General features: G+C 35.8%; 1 protein-coding gene across 1 annotated transcript; it reads right to left on the bottom strand.

The window, feature by feature from the left end:
• Positions 1 to 633: 633 nt before the first annotated feature.
• On the bottom strand, positions 634 to 14994 carry LOC149797833 (uncharacterized). The gene is made up of 6 exons (XM_089960809.1): positions 14531 to 14994; positions 6499 to 7313; positions 5773 to 5875; positions 3946 to 4125; positions 2115 to 2639; positions 634 to 1244 (listed from the first exon to the last, which is right to left on the bottom strand). The coding sequence occupies exons 1-5, from the start codon at positions 14688 to 14690 to the stop codon at positions 2356 to 2358; spliced, it is 1542 nt and encodes a 513-aa protein (XP_089816935.1). The 5' UTR covers positions 14691 to 14994; the 3' UTR covers positions 634 to 1244; positions 2115 to 2355.
• Between the last annotated feature and the right edge of the window lie 5414 nt (positions 14995 to 20408).

Below are 20408 nucleotides of genomic sequence, written 5' to 3'. Positions count from 1 at the left end.
ATTTGATAGTAATACCTTGATCCTCATTGTATATATCGTATTACGTATTGATGAGTGTATTCGCTGAATTGGTTTTATTTTTCTTCTTCATTCATTTGTTTACTTAGTTTGTTGTCCAGAAAATTCAACAAATGCAATTGTCCCATCCATCCAGGGTTGCATTCATAAAGTAACGGAAAAAAACATTTTTTTAATAAACAGATTTCATTTTAAGAGATTGCTTTCAATATCTTAATCTAACTATTATAAGCTTTTGAAATACGTAAACATTCAAATGTATGATTGGTAGTAATGTTGATGCTTCAGTTTAGTCGTATGATATTGACACTTTTTTTTGCTTACCTAAATTCTGAATATTCAACATGTGTATAAACATCGCTGCTTCAAGACACTCATTTTTTTCAGTACGCATAGAATGTCCAACATGTTCTCTAGTACTATAGCTTGGAAATGATACTAAACGACTTTTTTTTAATGAACGAAATGGAAACAAAATATGAATTATTTTTCAGTGGTAAATGGGACAGACGAGTACAAAGGTAAATGAACGCAATTTCAAAGGGTAAGGAAAAATAAGTCACAACTGTTTTCAGGAGATAAATATATAAAAGATAAAACAAGAAACAACAGTCGCATTTATTTAATATTTATTTTTTCTACTTTAAATAATAATTATTGACATCTTATAGTTTGGCACAATGAGACGCGTGGTGGAAAGAAATTGTCTTGTCATATTTGGCACTTTGCGTATATATATATATATATATATATATATATATATATATATATATATATATATATATATATATATATATATATTCATTATTTTTCACGTAAAGAAGAAATTCATCTTAGTGAAAATTTTAATAAACTCTGGAACAATTAAGGAGTTAATTTAACAAGATACCCCAAACCCCAAATATCTGCGAATGACATCAAACGCTGAACATTTTAAAAGGAGTATCTCTTCCTCTAAAAACATCGAAATAAAAAACAAGCTAGGAAAAATGACATCGGTCTGTGTTATTTATTTCCTTTTCAGGAATTCTAAAGAACATTGACATATAAAAAAATAAGTAACATCAACGAGAATGAATATGCAGCTTCGTAGTTCCATCTGAGGTACTGTAACAATTTACAAGATAGATAAAAATTCTAATATTTGGAATCGCCAGATACATGGTTATGCCAGAAGCACAACAGAAAATATCATAGTCTCTCCTGAATTCTCCTCCAGTTTGTTTCTGAAAATAATAAAATATTATAAAATAAGTTTTTATTGAAAGCGTTTTACTTTACTCATTACATTTCATACAAGACGAAAATGTTGCGAAAATAGAACAATTAGAGATTTATTTGACGGGCTGAACCTAGACGCTAGATTTCTCAAAGAAATTCACAAGCTCACACTGTCGTAAAGTACACTACATGTCCTCGCCCATTCATACATGACAAGTTTCAACCTATCTATAGCAACAAAAACGTACTATTATTATCGTTATTAATATGTGTAACAAATTGTTTGTTGCCTTTTGTTGTTTTTGAAATTTTATTTTGATTCTTGTTGGGATTTTTATTTTTGTTGGAGGGGTGGGTGGGTGGTGGAACAGCTGTTTAAAATAAAGATTTACTTCTGTTCTATATTTTGAGCCCATAATTTTCATTTACGTCGCATATAGGTGTGTCTGCACTTGATGTTTATGCCAAATCTAGCTCAGTTTTAGTATGGGATATTTTATTCACTGAATTCATTTTTATCGTGGTTTGCAAGTTGTGTGGTTGTTATGGCCAGAAGACAACGAACGATTTAAATACACGCCAGTATAGATTGCTTCCATAAATGCCATTTCATAATCCATAAATGTAACAGCTAACGAAAATAAACCCTATTCTAAAGCAATGAAAACTAATGCATATGGCAATAAATATAACTATATGACAAGTATAACGTAGACAGGTTACGTTTCTAGTCTTTGTAAATTATTAATCGTAGCCGAGTTCACAATTTCCGAAACTAAGCAAAACACAAAAACAGCATCCCATTAGCGTGTGTCATTTGGTGATCTTCCTACATTTTTCGTGATATAAAATTTTGCCAAGGTTTTGAAACTTACCTTTTCATGAATATTATCCTCAACATCATTGTTAAAAGAAGACTGGAAGCGAGATATGGGACTCTGTGGGAGGATGATTTGGAATGTTATTTACGTAACGTAAATAGGAATAGGCGCATCTTGTATGACCCCACTTCCTGTCGAAGTAAAAATGTTTATTCATGACTTTCAGTCTGTCTGTTGATTTTTGTACTCAGCTTAGAACAAAGATACCTGAACTTGAATAGTTACATTAAATTAATCAATACACCGGCTGAGGTGGGTTTGTGTCTGAGAATTTGAACTGCCTTTTGTCGTAGAATTTCGTCAACAGCGGACTATGTGGATGATAGTTCTTCAGATGAATATAGTGAAGACCTGGTTCCTTTGTGGAATGTCCACAATCCTCACAAACGTACAGCTTGGTACGTCTTTCCTTGTACTGAAAGGCTAACTCAATGGCATGCACCTTCTTGCCGTGGGATTCCAGTGAACATCTCTGTGTGAAGGCCTTCTCACACATATCACACTTATACGGTCTTACTCCTAGAAAGACAAAAAGACAAGGTACCAATAGAATAGGCATAAAACAACAGCTCTACTGTAAAACAACTTAAATTATGAACATGAATCCCACTCATCCCCAGATAATCTCCCACCCCCGTGCCAGAAAATTGGCCTAAAGGAAGAACTAAATAGGAAGGACGGATTAGGGCAACATTATATGCCCATGGAATATTTGTAAAGGTGCATACAAATTAAAAAGGGAAAGAACGTCTTTTGCCTATGATATAAATATAAATGTTTTGCTGAAAATTATAATGACTGGCTTTTCAAAATGAACGTAGATTTTAAATAGATAATTGTTTGGAATAAAACAAAACGGTTTTGAGGAAATTTGTAGATTTTTATTTGGGTATTTTTACACAATTTTGGAATATTATTTCCTTGGTTATAGAGTGCAACTCATTATGGACAAGTACAAGTCACAAAAGAAGTCTTTTAACTTACGACATATACAAAGTGGCATTTACCTTGATTTGCTTTGCTTTTATTTTCAATCAATGGTGGAGAGAATAAGAACGCATATGTGGGTATACTGAGCGAAAATATGCCAATCCATAGACGGGGAGATAGTAGAAACGCATATATGCGGAATATGTGCCAAATCCATAGGCGGGGAGAGAATTGGATCGCATATGTGGGTATATTGACGGGAAAATGTGCCAATCAATAGACGGGGAGAGAATAGGAACGCATATATGATTATACTGGGGGTCAATACCAAATCCAATGACCGGGAGAGAATAGGAACGCACATATGGGTATACTAGGGGAAAAGGTGCCAATCCATAGACGGGGAGATAATAGGAACGCATATGTGGGTATATTGGGGGAAAATGTGCTAATCAACAGACGGGGAGAGAACAGGAATGTAGATGTGGGTATACTGGGGGAAAATGTGCCAAGCCATGGACGGGGAGAGAAGAAATTGGGATTCATGTGAAATGCAGTATATTTAATTCATTTCAAACTATCAATTTCTAACCTTACGCTAACGCCATCAGCAAGATAAATGACCAGTGCATACATAAAACTCTCGTTGCAACGATTGAGCTTATTTCTAATTCAAATCATAATTGAAGATTTCATATCATTTATGAACGAATTAATATTCCTAAAAATGTCGCATCTTTAACATAGAGTGAACAGATTTTACGAATCTAGCAATGATTGGAATAAAATATTTTGGTTCATAAAATAGATAACATGTTTTCGTAATGGTGTAAATTCTGGAATGATTCGTAAAGCAGCTGCATCATACATGCTATCAAATGGCATGTTTCCGTACCTGTATGAGTTCTTGTATGTCGTTTAAGATCAAAAGTATCGTTGAATCCTTTTCCACAGAAAGTACATAGGTAACGCTTGATTTCACTGTGACACTTCAGGTGGCGATTTAGAAGACGCTGGATATTGAAAGACTTCTGACAAATTCGACAGACATATTTTTCATCCTTGTCCTTGTAACCTGAAAAGATAAATTATCTCATCAATTATTTTCCTTCATAGAAACTACAATGCAGACAAACTATCCAGTCAGGATAAGTGCATTGCAGGGATTTGTTCCCTTCCACTTAGATACGAAAAAGTCATAAAAGTTGTTATTGCTGTTTTAACTTAACGTTTTGGTTGATAAAATAGAATCACTGGACTTTACAATATTGATGCGCCCTATTAACGAAATATGTATTTGATAAACGGATATACGAAATTTTCAATTATGCTCAAAACGGAAAACGCTGGAAGTTACTTTTCTCACCTGGTGCATGTATAAATGGCAATTAATAAGAGGTCCTTGCATGGCCCTGTAATAGGTCATTTTGTCAGAATCCATACAAATATGTTTTATTTTGCTTTGCTGAGAAAGGATTCAATTTTTGCAAAGGTAATTGTCTGGTTGCCGTAATTGTCTGGGTTGAAAATAGCCTTGAAATTAACTTTAGTATCAGCAACAATTATATATTTTGTACGAATTTAGAGCATTTCGTGAGCAGATGATTCGATTGAAAAAAAGTGATATTTAGGTATAATATAAATCATGTACATATAGTTAGCATACTCAAGTATCTTTTCATTTAGTTTTCAATAAAAGCGTTGACCACAAAAAAGAAACATCAGCATGGACAAAAAAAAATTTAAGATAGAGTTTTACCAAAATATATCTTGGTTTTATATAACCCTGGAAAAATCGAAATAAATAAGTTTTATATTCTGAAGTGTTCTGGTCATGCGTTTTGTAACATGTGCCCAGTGTGAATGAAATATCATTTAGCTTTGTACAGGGTATATGCTAGATTGAAATGTTTCAGGAAATATGTACTCTCTTGTATGTAGAATCATAAATTCATTATGAGTATCCTATTTTGGCAGCGGGTGAAAAGGAAACGACATTAACATATGGAAATAACATATTTACTGAGCTTGTTTTCTTGCATAAATTAAATACCAAATAGATGGTTACAATGTCAGCGCTCTTCATGAGTGACGGCAGCAGGTCATGTTATCCGACTTCACCGGAGAACTGCCGCTCACTATATAACACTTTCAAATCTGTCTTTCGAAGCGTGACTTTGCAAAGGCAGTACTGGATTGATATACAAACGAAAGCGACATTTGGGCCTTACTTCTGGATGCAAATATATGATAACGTTTCAAAGAATAGTGCATGTTAATGGATAAAATAGCTGGAGGCGCCGTGACGTTGTTGAAGATTTACATCTATTAGCCTCCTGGGCAAATAATATCAGTTCGTTTCTATATAATTTCATGAACTTTGAATAAACATTTTGATGCATGGAAGACCGCGAAAGTTAAAGACATATCTTAACAGTCTATTGATTTCTTACAGAATGGACCCCCTGCAATGTAGTCAGATTCCAGCATTCAAAAATGGAAACATCCGTTTGTTTTCTTTCTGGGTTCTGAGTATACAACTTCGGTGTTTATAAGTGCTATTTGTGCAAACATGTCTTCCATGAATAGATTGTAAGCCAAGATTCCCTTACACGCGCGATTCATTTGATTCCGTTATTTGGATTAGTTAAGCTGCACTCACAAAATAATTTTGCATATGTAAAAACAAAACTACGTTTTTAAGGTGTATTTTAGTACTTACTAAATGTGCCTGAACTGTCGCAGCCTTTTTGGGAAGCTGAAAGCAGAGGGTTTTTTATGCCATAGCCAGCGTTGATGAATTCCACGCCTTTCATTGCAGCATTCTGAAATTAAAACGATCATGTTTCTTAAAGGTGTTATATGGTTATTTCCGCAGATAGAAGAATAACAAATAACGAGTGTTAATTTCATCGACATACGGATTAGGATTTGTTTGAAGGATAGTAACACAAGATGGCAATTAATACATTAACATAAAACAAAATACTAAAGGGCCAAAAACTGTCACATTTTCCAGTAATTCGATCTTGATCGAATTTGAAGTTCAGAGTGAACATCGACAATAACAAACAATTGTATATCTGATAATCCGACTGGGCTTGTTGTGTTGAGAAAACCTAGTTTTATTAGATTTCACCTATTGCCTACCATTCCGGTTATCAATTCGATTCAATTTCGACGCAGAAATAAAACAAATATCTATACCATCGTCTAGCCATCCAACCTTGTAATTATAATGTAGGGCAAATCGTATTTTTATGACTTTTATCTGATAAAGCATAAAACGTCCATTAAATGTAACTGCGAATGAATAACGTGTTCAGATCGCTTTGCTTAAGGCGCTTTGCAAAATTCGTTTGCATTAGTTACCAACACTAAGACCTTAAGGTTTTAATTTGTGAAAAATGTCTCAGCTGATAGTCCCAGGCTTATTTTAATAACTTACCCGTAGAAGTGGAAGATTCGGATCAGCCGGATTTAGTTTATCCACCATTTTACCATCGGCTGCTATTTCCGGTAGAATATTTAATGTTTCGTCACTGTTGATTTCCTTGCAGATTTCCATTTGACCGACAAGTGGAACATGGTTGAAAGCAGGGTTGGGCTGGAGTCCCTTACATGGCAACGGTGGAAATACACGAGGACCATTTTTCAACGACTGTGGAAAAACAAATACATTGTTCGGTGGCTCTGTTCTGGAAACCACCATTTGGGCACTCTGGATAGGTTGGAATGGAGAACTGCAAACACCAGGGAAAGGGTTAGAGTGCAGCTTTAGGGAATCCGGTTTACTAGGCGATGACATGTCATTTTCTGGATGAATAGCATCTGAAGCTTTGAAATGCTGGTATTCTTTTGAAAAGTCCAGTTTCCTTGGTTTAGGGGACATATTTATACACAATGGCCCGTCTGGGGACATATTTGAACCATTTGTACCTTGTGGAGATGCAGGGGAAGCTAGTTCATGCTGTCTGAACGTATGGGCTGAAATAGGTGATAGGTTGACAAACCCACTATGACCGCAATGGGAATGAACCGTGCCAAGAACAGGGCTGACTACAAAATGTCCTATTCCAACGGAGGATATCGGCAGCGGCTGTAGAGACTTTGGTGGCCGTAGCACAGCAGACATGTTGAATCTGTTTTCGCGGAAAACTGTCGCCGCACTCTCACTGGTGTGTTCATCTCTGTTACACCCTGGATCATAGCTGTCTTTCTCTGGAAAGTCGTAAAGCTTCAGGCGTGGAGGAACGTCTTTGTCTGGAAGAGAAAGTCACGGTATGAATAATATTTGATCAAGAAATCGTTTACGTCATGGTAGTATTGCACGTTACGTGTATTTATTATTTAGGATATTATAATAAAACATTTGTTGTTGGTATTAGATGTGCATAAAATATACCCAACACACGTCTTTATGTAAAGATTTACTTTTGCTTCAGTGTTTGAAAATTCACATGTAACACTTAAATTCATAGATTTGTAGTTTTACAAGAATGACTGGGAGGAATACTGCTCCATTGAGTGGATATTACTTCCCAACACCAACTCCCCATAATAAAACAAATAATAACATCCTAGGCTATTATGGGCTTGTAGAAACTGTTGGAATATGTAAGAAAGTTTTATGTATGAAATTTCTTAAGTATAGTACAATAATAAAATAAAATTATGCTGCTATAGCACTAGTATATCATCATGGCTTTGTGCATCACGTGTCTGTTGATGTAATAACATAAAAATTGGATGATACCAGGTTAAGGGATGCGTCTAGGTATAACAGCATGTTTCGCTTCATATAGGATATATGTAAATCAAGAACCCAAAATGTTAGAAGTAAAATCAGGTAGATACTAAAATACGAAGATAAATAGACAGGCAAGTGCAAAGAAAGGATGGCAGAAAGAAAAAACAGATACGAATAATAGGACATACTATTAGTGTAGGACATATAGTTACAATCTTCATACAAGGTCAAAGACACGTGAAACTAATTGAGGGAATTGATGAGGACTACATGTTTTAACTAAAATCTCAACTTCAAATAGTTATGGATATTGCTTTCGTTAATAATATCGAAAGCAATATAGACTTCAAATGAACCGCCCATTTAGGCGCAATACTTCTGAATGCATAATCCTCTAAAGAAGTCGTACTCTTTCAATTTCCCACATTTAACGGTGTGAACTTATCTGTAAGGACACCCCGATGTTTGACATTACATACTTATCTTTCAAGAATCTGAAACGTCACGGAATGATAACAATCATCACGGATCTCCTCGGATGACTGAGATTTAAACGCAAATGCACAGCAGGCGACCATTACTGAAAGACCAAGACACCTCAAGGTGACTACCTATGTTAGACTTAATCGAGAGAGGGAACTCTGAGATGACAAAGACGAAGACTCTGTGCATAATTATCCCCATGGTTTGCGGATAATAACGCTTTGTAAAGGAAGATTTACTAGACGCAATAGGTCCGAGGATGAAAATCCTGCAACCAAAAGCGAAACAGGGGTAGCTAATTCATGCTGTCTGAAGGTGCTGAAATGGGTGATAGGTTGATAAACTGATCATCTACTATTATACCTATCAAATTAGGTAAACTAATGATCATGGCAACTTTGCAAAACTAAGAAAAACAGCTATAAAAACAACCTATTTACAAACAACCTATTTTAACAAGTCTTCGTTATGGATTGTGCAATTCATGTTAAAAAATACGAAGGCTGCACAATTTTAATCGGCGAAATACTAACATAGACTTAGCAGCACAAGTTTAAAAAAGAATCTTAATACAAAATACCCAAGGTTATTCAGTGTTTGTTTTTATATTTCACCAGTATTCTCTGTTAACGAAATCACTTTTGGAAACGCGACAGACTTTTGAAGTTACGTAGTGATCGTTGAGTCTTGTATCTATGTGATGACTTAACAAAATACATTAATTTACTCAAAAAGTTGTTTTAAACATTCATGTAATTCATTTAGCAGACGAGATGTTCAGCTGCTGTGATGGGCAGTTGGTTTGTGCGGATCAGTTTTGTTCATTTGTATAAATATGAATGAGCTACTCGTGTGGGTAATATTAGCCATATCTTCCTTGATTACCGTCGTCCATCGTTAATATATATTCAGATCCGACTGATAGACTTACACCCCTGTACATAAGGTTTATCATCACAACACGCTGTCTCTCGACCGTTTTCTGGTGTAGCAATTCGAAAGTCAAATCAGGTTGTTCATTTTCTTAGGAAAACAAAGGGAATTTTCAAATTTCTACCCAACCCACGTCTGCAACTCTAGTTATCCATCTTACTGGGACATATATACAGTCTGTTATATATGTCTATAATAGTGCATAAGAAAGCCAAACAGGGATGATTTTAACTGTTCTAGATAAGTAAGGTACGTTTCTTCGTCAGTAAAACTCTTATTCTATCAGTGTGTCCCCACACCGTAGTCAGAAACTGAAAAATAACATCAAACTTTTAAAATATTATGATCTTCTATAAATTTCCTCTGAGTTAAGATTTAAGTCAGTAAAGTTTCGGCATTTTCCTGTTGTTAGCTTATGATTATATATGTAAAAAGCCAATGAAAATGAGACACTCTGAAAGTTTTTTCTTATTTCATTATTGAATATTCAGTACAAGCTCAATCTTTGTGCTCACACAGGTTCATGTTTACAGGGCTAACGGTGACTGTCAAAAGAATAAAAATAAGAATTCGTAGGTTTTGACACTAGAACTGGACATCTAGATCGTACATTTCTGAGCCGGAGTGTGAGACCTGGGTTTTCACTTTGATAAAGTTAAATTGAGATTTCAACGGTAGTCATTTGTGACTGGTTAATATAAAATATCAAGCTCAAACTAAGTGTCATGGGTTTAATTACATCCATGCCTGGTATTCATCTCAAAGGCTCTTTAGTGGTGACATTGAATTTGTTGCCCTGCCGCCTTTAGCAAAAACACCTGAATGAATTTTGTCATGGCGAACTGATCGGCTGATTTAATTAGCAGTGATAGGACGGAGATATCACTGTTGGGTTATTCATTGAAATTATAGAGTCCTTAGCTCCTCCGTTGTCCCGGGTGCCTTTTTAATTTGTTGCACAATTTAGTACACGTTCCAGAGGAATTAATGGGGGGGGGGGGTGACCAATACTAAACACCAAGTAGTTATAATTCACCTAGTAAAACAAATGCATTGTACACACGAATGCATTTGCCAGATATTTATTTTAACTTTGAGAAATATATAGAGTCACATCTAATCAACTTCGGTGTATTTAATTCCCTTTTTAGGAACTACAAATGATTTATTTACCCCGCATACAATCGAAATGATTATCTCATTGACTACGGATATCAATAACGTGCTTAAAGACTGTGATGATTATCTCTTTTTCCACATAAAGAAGATTGTGCCATCAGGGGAAAAGAAAGTTTTCATTTGCTGTGTTGGTGGTGGTGGTGGCGGTGATGGTGGTGGTTTAATCTGTATACGTTGGATCAACGTTCTGCTGTTACAGTACTTCAGACGTCTTTAGCGACTATTTTAGCGTACTTTTACGTATCGTACCGTTTCTGATCGTTTCAGTCGCCTATCGTACCGTTCCAAAATTTCGTACCATTTTTCTACAGTTTATCAATCCCCATATAATTTCGCACCGTACAGAATTCAAAACAGTTTCCCAGCATCTTGCCAACTATACATATTACAATTTAATTTTTCTGCTTTAATTCAAATTTAACAAATGTAATTCATTTCTCAATTTCTGTTAAAGCTAATATAAGGTATACAAAGTTAAAAACAACAGTCTAAAGGTTTCTGTTTTGCCGGGCCGTCGTACCATATCGTACCGTTCCGTTTTGTACCGTGCTAAGCAGTCATCCAAGTCGTAGCTTTATAGTGTTCGTACCGTTTCCAACTGATTCAGGACGGGACCGTAGATTTTGCGTACCTTATCGACTTCGTACCGTTTCTAGTGTTTTGGAAAAACGTTAAAAGGTATATACCATCGATGAAGATACTCAAATGCAAGACAATTACCCACCTTGTGTAGATATTCAAATGCAAGACGATTACCCACCTTGTGCAGTTTCTCTCATTCGAGCAAAAGCTACGAGCTCTAATGCAATGGGACGCGATTCCATAAAGCGCAGCTCTACCCACGAATCATTTTACGAGGAACGATAGCTTGTTCATTCATAAATCCTGATGAATGACACACCTGCTAAACGTGGGCAAATTTCATTCATAAATTATGGGAGCTGTCTGTGTTAATGAGTGGGCTGATATAACCATAATGTACCATAGTGTTTTATGAACATGTGCTGTATCTAAAATCTGATAGCCTTCCTTTTAATTTTTTTAACGAGGCTTATGGAGTTTCATATTTGCTAAAGAGTGTCACTTAGTATTTGGCATCTGATATTAGATGATATTGTTATAATAAAGAGCAAAATGGACAATAACAGGGTAGACAAGTCAAGTATACAGCTAACACAAGCATAAAATTTGAGACCTCGCTTCTTCAGAGTAGCTTCTGAATGAAAAGGCAGGAAATACACTATCGCATTACCCTGGGAAACTTGGAGGAGCTGGGTGGATGAATGAATTAAGTCCCAGTCTGACTTAGATAAAAGGTGTTTTATTGCTGAATTATATTACTCTAATGCATTAATATAGCATGCCACTTCCTGTCCTCTTTAGAGGAAAACAAATTTTGGGTCTTGACAGAATATTAGCAATCATTTTAAAACGTACTGTGTTTTCAAAGCAGTAAAGAAGACTTATCTATGATCGTTGTGTTTAAGTTTAATTAAATCATGATTGATGACATAAACCTCTGAGCCTTAGATGTAAGAAAGAAAGTGTGATCTTTGCACACACACACACACACACACACACACGGAAAATGAATACCTATTTTCTTGTATCTGTTATTCTAACACGGCTGGTAGACAAATGCCTAATTATCCTTCCTAATTCAGAAACCCAGGATGCGTTAACTTTAACAATTATTCAATATTGACTATACACTGCTCTGATTATTACTGGCTCTGGGACTGCATGGCTATATAGGGATCACATTGTCCATATCACATGACTATATTAGGGATCATGTGTTCCATACTGCATGACTATATTAGGATCACATTGTCCATATCGCATGACTGTATTAGGGATCATGTGTTCCATACTGCATGACTATATTAGGATCACATTGTCCATATCACATGACTATATTAGGGATCATGTGTTCCATACTACATGACTATATTAGGATCACATTGTCCATATCGCATGACTATATTAGGGATCATGTGTCCCATACTGCATGACTATATTAGAAATCACATTGTCCATATCACATGACAATATTAGGGATCATGTGTCACATACTGCATGAATATATTAGGGATCACATGGTCCGTATTGCATTACTGCATTAGGAAGCACATTGTCCGTGGTCCATTTTAAGTAATTAAAATACTACAACAATGGAGAAACCATGCGGTGCTTCGTGGATATATAAACAGGCCCAATGCGTCCTCCTACATTTCGAACAAGCGACTAATAGAGGATGGAGCCACTGTGGCTAGCGTGCCGAACTTACGACCGAAAGGGTGTTGGTTCGAATCCTACCATCAGATCAGTCTGAGTCGGCTATCGTGATGTGTTCTGAGGCAAGGCTCTTTACTCCAACTGTTTCAACGTTACAAACAACTTGTAGTACAATAAAATACAAAGTAAGAACTGAAGGACAATACAAGATGCAAAGTTCAATAAAAGTTAAACATTGGGAGATATATATATATATATATATATATATATATATATATATATATATATATATATATATATATATATATATATATATATATATATATATATATATATATATATCTTTGTATGCCTAAGTTCTTCAAAAGCAGCGAACACCACATAAAAATTTGCATATTTCTTAAAGACACAATCAAACTGATCTTGGAACTATAAGGTGTACGCAGCTTGGGACTGAATGTTGTACCCCTCTCTGTCATCGCTAATTGATGCGCCTTCGGATTAAATGTTCAAGGGGAGGTAAATCGTGAAGTCGTGCAAAACTTTCCAATATCATAGTCCCATAATGTCAAGTTGGCACGCGAACTTGTCACATATTTCGTGAGACGTATAATTGTCGAGTTGAAAAATGCGAATATAGCATCATAATCATAGTAATTATCATCGTCGTCATTATAGTCACCGTCATCATCACATTTATCTAATTAAGGCAAACTCTACAAGCAAAATAACCAATCAGCCTTCACGTGTGGTAGGGCTGACAAGCAGATAAACCTTTAGTAGACAGAAAGAAACAGGCTGATTGAGTGAGCTTTGATGCCAGATAATTTATTGAGTACAATGCCACTGTTCTCAAGCAATTTTAAGCGGACAAGTAATAACTGGAGTGGATCGAAGTCCTAAACACGTATAGAGGCGCGTGTACGTCAAAGGTTTTCTTAATAAAGGACGAAAATTCGAAAAGCCTTAATCAGGAGGGAAAAACAAAAAACGTACACAGCTTGAGCAGTTAGCTAAACCGGTAACCATGTGGTTAGCACTTTAAAGTCACATCATTATCAGCTGATGAACAGGATGTCGCTTTCCATTGATCACCATAACCACGTGGTTAAGTAACGTGACTTCACTGCGAAAGCTATTTCACAATATATCGTTGACGTGTGGAAATGTAGGAAAAGGATTAAAGTTTCTTTTCCTCTTGGAAATCTCTCTTTATCAAGTGTTGTTGGAAAAATAAAACATTAAGAAAGAGTTGTCTTTAATCCTGCTTACATTATTCGTAGATATATCACTGATGATGAGACATACACATTTAAAACTTGTACGAAGCTAGTGGCAGTTATTTATATGCCATTCTTTTTTAAGTAGGTAAATATGACTATTTTAAGTCCGATGAGCTGCCACGGCCTTCTCCCTGATGAGGTGTATCAGGTTCTAATAAAATCTGCATTTTGTTAAAATTTTACTTGTATATAATAATAATTATATGCAGAATGTAAATCATCAATTTTGAGCCTAATGCTTATTTTTTATTCTCGTACAAAACTGTAAAGTTACGGATATGAAAAAATCTTCCTTTCATTACATAACATACTTATAACATACTTGTATTATTTACAATAATACAGCTTCATATATATATATCCCCGTAAAATTATCAACATTTTAATGTACCTTTGCATCTATGTAACCTGCAATCTCCTTAGAGCGAGCCTAGACAATGGAAAGTTATGGGTCGTTCTTGACCTCACATGTAAACTCTTCATACATTTTGAATATATATATATATATATATATATATATATATATATATATATATATATATATATATATATATATATATATATACATACATGTACATATACCGTAATCAATATTTTCAGATGCTTTGTCTTACCTTTTGATCTTTGAAGATTTCCAGGTGCTTCGATATCATCCTTGTCCTTTAGAAGGTAAGAAACAGAAAGGTCTTCGCTTAATTTTCTTTCCAGGGAAGACACGGACCTTTTGGCAATCGTTTTCTTTGCCTGTTTTCTCACTAAAAATGATCTGGGCATCTTTGCAAAATTGTAAATGTAACTTTAAACAGTTTTCAAACAAAACGCTCAGTCCAGTATTAATGAGTACTAATCAGAGTACCATTAACGAATAATTAGTAGACACTTACTCAAGAAAATTTACATATCTTGTTGACGTGAAGAAAACCGTACCTAGAATTCGTATTAATCTAGTTACATACTGTAGTGCACCAATACACTAGTGGAAAGGTGAAAGTCTAACGGGTTTGCTACTGTACTCTTTTTATCTGGGCCATTTATCCGGAATATGTTGATCACAAGAAAAAATAGGACGTGTCAATCTCGTCGTGCGGAATGCTTCCCGCTCCTCCCACCCGTTACAGGCGACAAACTCTATTCATTCCGTTGGATCTAACAGGACAGGGATGAGACCGCTATTGTAGCTGTTAATTTGACACATTCCAGCAAACACAAACTGAGGGTGGAATCTTCATCCAACGATAGGTTAGGGTAGCACATTGAGCCTACCTCCGTCTATGTTGTTTACCTTAAAATATAAACCTAACATAAATATCCCTTTACTTCGAACTTCGTCTTTAATTCATTATTTTCCACTACCATCTCTTCATAATAGAAATACAACGGAAATATGTAGATAAATGTGTTTGAAAAAGAGAACTCTTCCTTAACATTGTAAAGGTTTTAATGACGTGATAAATGCAACGTATTTTAATTGCATTGGTAACTCGGGTTTGCAAGTGTACATTTTATTGTGCAGATATATTTTATATATTTCACGTGTAATAAATGGACACGGTATAAATGTATATATAAACCACTTACAGGTAAACCACCGTAGTACAGTTCTCGTTCCAATACATCCCAGTGTCTATATATCAGTGACGTCATTTCAACATTTTTCGGGGTGTGTGGGCAAAACTTGATTGGGGGGAGGCAAAACTTGATGGGGGGGGGGACAACTTGACCGGATTATTAATTTTCGTATACAGGCAACAGCAATTTTACATTTTACAGCACATGCAAATTGGGGTGGGGTGGCAAATGCCCCCCCCCCCCCAATGACGTCCCTGTCTATATTCAGCCAAACAAAGTCACTCAATGCACAGTATTTCAATGTGTTATCTTGTATTAATTTGCTGTTCGTGTGTATGTTGTTTGTTCGTGTTAAGGAGGGGGGAGTATTATTATTATTATTATTATTATTATTATACAGATTAGAATTTTTATTTAGTTTGCCCCTATTGGGAACTGAACTCGGGCACCCATTGCGATGCTTGCACGCACCAAACTCCATACGATCTATAAAAAAGCTCACATCCTGAAGTGTTGAGTCTGATCATGGATACAGCACTCGTGCACAGCAGACACACTCGCACGTCGACCCAATGTTTAGCTCTCATAAAAATACTCAACACACGTTTAGCTGTCTACATTACCTTGATTTCTGACACAGGAATCCGGAGTGACTGTTTATTAGCTGAGAGTTAATTACTGGGTCGCTGTGTGAGTTTGTCTGTAATTCAGTTATCATAGGCATCCACGATTAGGCTCCATCCTTCTTTGCGGGGATGTCGACTTAGTTACGAGTCTAAGTCGAGTGGTACAGGTTAAAATCCCAGTAAGGGACGAATCATAAATGTGTTCTAACCTGTAGTACAGTATTCTTGCTCCACATATAAATTCGCTTCATTATTGTTAGCAAATTCGGGGGGGGGGGGGGGAGGGTCGCGCGCGCGCGCGCGTGTGTGTGTGTGGTGTGTGTGTGTGTACTAATGATCACTAATTACCCAGAGACATGAGGTAGAAGCGCGTGATGTAAGGTGTTAACTTTAATCGGCTGCAATGTTTATCAAGTAATCCTCCAAGCTCTAGAGCTCTCTCTCTCTCTCTCTCTCTCTCTCTCTCTCATGTTTATATACTGTGGTGCATTTGACACACCGTTTAGTCAGAAATGTACGATTTTTTTACCATATGCTTGCACCAGCCTGCGCTAGCCTCGCAAAACAGACACTTAGCTTCATGTACTTGTATATACTGTAAAATCACCAATTTCAAAACAAACAGTTCATTGAATCCTGTGAGACTGATTACGTTAATAACTTCACAAAACTGCATCATGTGATAGATTTTAAAAATTCAATAAAATCATTTCGAAACTATTTATGACCACATTTCTTTTAATCGGTTACTCAAACTAAATGGACACCTATCAATGTTTATATAATTTTTATTCTTTGTTTACGGCTATAAAAAATGAAGAAGAAAAGAAGAAAAAATCTTACTTCTTACTCAATCATACAATAATCATACAGAATTTATATAGACATTATTGATCTGTTAAGTGAGTTTCATGCGGTAAATTCAGCACTTCACAAAATAGTTTACATAAAGTAAACGCTATTTATGCTAGGAATGGTTCAGTCATAGTTATTTCACAACACCGGTGTGTACCATAAACAAAAAAGAACTATAAGTAACAAACAAAGAAACAATATTTTTAACTTCTTGCTTGAAAAAGATGGTTCTGGTAGATGGTACGTTAGATATCGTCTTATCATAATTCATCTTATCATAATTCAACAGAACCAAGGCTAATATAGGTCATTTCGCAGCCTGACAACTCTTTCACACACCCCCATTATCACCAAGTTCATATTGTTCCATAGCGGTTAGTCGCTTTCCTAACGGGACTATGACACAATTTAGACCTCGTAATAACTAGAACTACGCCCCTGGACTAAGTCGGTCGGCATGCGTATGGTTCTCGGTTGAAAAGAATTCACAACTTAATTACCTAAATTAAATGATGGGATTCATTTCTTGCCTTGAATACATTACTGGCTAACTAGTAATTCATTGGCATAATATTTCCAGAAATTGCAAAATCAATTCCTAGCCTGCATGATTCATATCATTTAAGACAGATAAATTCACCCATTCTGTTAATTCATATCGGTAGTAATGCATGGAATTCCTAGAATATATGATTCCTATTTCATACAAATGAGTAAATGGGAACAAATACATATCAAGGAAGTATTGATAGTCTTAGAATAAATGAGTCATATAACAATCAATACAAAGAAAGCGAACAATTAACTTCCAAACTCAAAAAAATTGAAGTAAAATTTTAAAACAAGTTCAAACTAATAATTGCTAACTTATTTCAATGTATAAATTGTATGCAGTTGAGACAAACCTTTTGCTTTCCGCGACTCGCTCTATACTACTTAGCAGAATCTCTCTTTAAATTCCACGTCCCATAAACGTCCGAACACCTATCAGTTTTAACGAGAAAAGATACCTGATTTTTTTCCAAGACCTAACTTCTGGCCTTCCTGCAGAAACGTTGTGGAAAGTTTCCAGGTGGGGATGGGGAATACTTAAAACATTGAATTTTGCCTGGATTAACTTATCTACCAGCTAAACGTTTAATACGCCCATTCAGGTTATAACAATACTCTCTATTCCGGCTTTATTAATAACTGTTTATGATACTTAGTTCAAATGACCAAAACTTATCTTTGGATTGTTTCCATTGTGTCGTTTCTCCGCTACTTAACCCAAAATTAGCATCGCCTGTCTATGTTTCTGACCGTTATCTCAATTAAAAACCAATCATGCCCCAGAAAGAGAATCAAATTAAATTGCGATTTACTGCGGGCCTAGCCAATAAGTCAATGTTAATTGGTACTACCACGCTGAACGGGACAAGATTCCCTCAGTTATGGTGCAGTACTTATCTCTCAGAGTTCACTCTGTTAGGTTGGGAAGGGGGAAAAAACATTTGCAGTTTTGAAGAGTTTTGAAGATAGGTATAACTGCTTGTCACAAAATAACAGTTAGCTAAAAAGAAAAAAACTTTTGTCCTATAATTGGGGTTACAATAAATGCATCAAACAACAACATATATACTATTAGATTGAAGGAGTCTTGTTGTCACAGACGCTCAGTCTAAACTTTGCTTGCAAGTTCATTTGATCGGAAAGGTCTAACAGATCTTAATGTTCTGTAATATCTCTTATATTAATTACCTTGGGAATGTAATGAATGGCAACGATACAACAAATGTAATCGTGATTATAAAATTGTTATTCCGTGAAGAAGAAAGGAAAGAGTCTGTTGTTATTATCCAACTATCCAAGATGTATATTACAAGATGTACGTGAAATGTATTCCGACACTCTGACAGATGAACGATTCTCGTTGTGCAGCCACGCAACGATAGGATTTCAAATGCAATGTTCCCACCATTGCAGAATTGATTTTGGACTGGAAACATATTTGTCTGTCTATAAATGTCCTCGTAAATATCCTACTGGAGTTTTATTAAAACCCTACTGGCATGATGATAAGGAAAGTACAGAAAAGGGGTAACAAGTAGCAACTGTCCCCACTTTCCGACTCCGGAAACACTCAAACATATGCTAAACAATTGCCACTATTACGGTCAGGAAAGGGTAGAATTGCACGCACAACAAACAAATACAGGAAAACGAATCACATACCCCCAGAGTTACTAGAGGGAGAGGGGACTGGTAACAGTCGGTCGCCACGGCGAGAACTAATTCTTAAACAGGATACCACCACCACTAAAGCCTCGCTTTGTCGAAAAAATTAGTCCGAACGTCAAGAGAGCAGGGAGAGAAAAAGCACAAGCACACATTAAATATAAAACAGCAACATCAATTTAAACATATTGACACCAGTCAATAACCCAATGATCCTATGAAGAGACAGACTGAAGATCAAGCGAAAAGATGGAGAAAATTAACTATACACCGTCACAGCAAAACATAAGGACCATGATTTGTGCACTCAACGCAAACTCGAGGGAAGGGTACTAGTAATACTAACCCTGCCACGGTGAGAACTAGTAGCTTGTAACAGTGTGAATTTTGTAGATCAGGACATTTTACCGCGGTCAGTCTGACACGTAACAAATAAATTGACTAAATGACTAGGTACCGTATTAAATCACTAGACTCCTATGATTTTAGCATCCCTAGTTTAGGCCGTGATTGATTTTTAATTGGGCTAAAGGTCAGACAGATGAAGAGGCAAGAAGGACTTCGGCTTATGTAGCGGAAAAATTACAAAGTGAAGACGATCCAGAAACAACACTGTGCCATTTGAAGTTAGTGTCATAAAGTGAAACTTTCCAGGAATCGGTTTATTTAATAAGGGGTGGGATAGAGAATTAATCTCACTTCGATCGGCGTGTGTTAGTTTTTTGCGGTTAGAAAAACGTAATCCTTATTGGCTAAGCTAAATAAGCAGTGTGTTTTTCCCCAGATGAAATTAAAACGTTTTAAGTATTGTCCCTCGGAATGTTATTCAGTCTAAGTTTCTGCAGGAAGGCAAGAAGTTCTTAGCTCCGAAGAAAAAAAGAAAGTATATTTCCTCGTTAAAACTGCTCAAAGGACAGGTGTCTGGAAATTAAAGGGATACAGACGTTTAAATGTACAGATATTTTCGGCTATGTAGTTTCGATCGAGTCTCAGAAAATACAAGGTTATTGTTTCAATCTCATACAACTTTCGTGATACGAATTCGTAGTTATTTATTTGAATTTGTTTTAAATTTATTCATCGATTTTCCTTTGATGAGTTCGGAATATAATTGTTTGCATTCGGTTGTCTTGTCTCTCAGACGACCCGTTCATTTTAAGAATTTCACGCATTACTCTTTATTCACAGTGGGAGAGAATTGTGTGAATTTATCGATCTTAAATTA

The sequence above is a fragment of the Sinohyriopsis cumingii genome, chromosome 6 (genome assembly GCF_028554795.1).
Source record: "Sinohyriopsis cumingii isolate HCF-2022 chromosome 6, ASM2855479v2, whole genome shotgun sequence".
NCBI classification, from domain to species: Eukaryota; Metazoa; Mollusca; class Bivalvia; order Unionida; family Unionidae; genus Sinohyriopsis; species Sinohyriopsis cumingii.
Note: the sequence above shows the minus strand (reverse complement) of the source record. Positions and strands in the feature narration are given on the sequence as shown.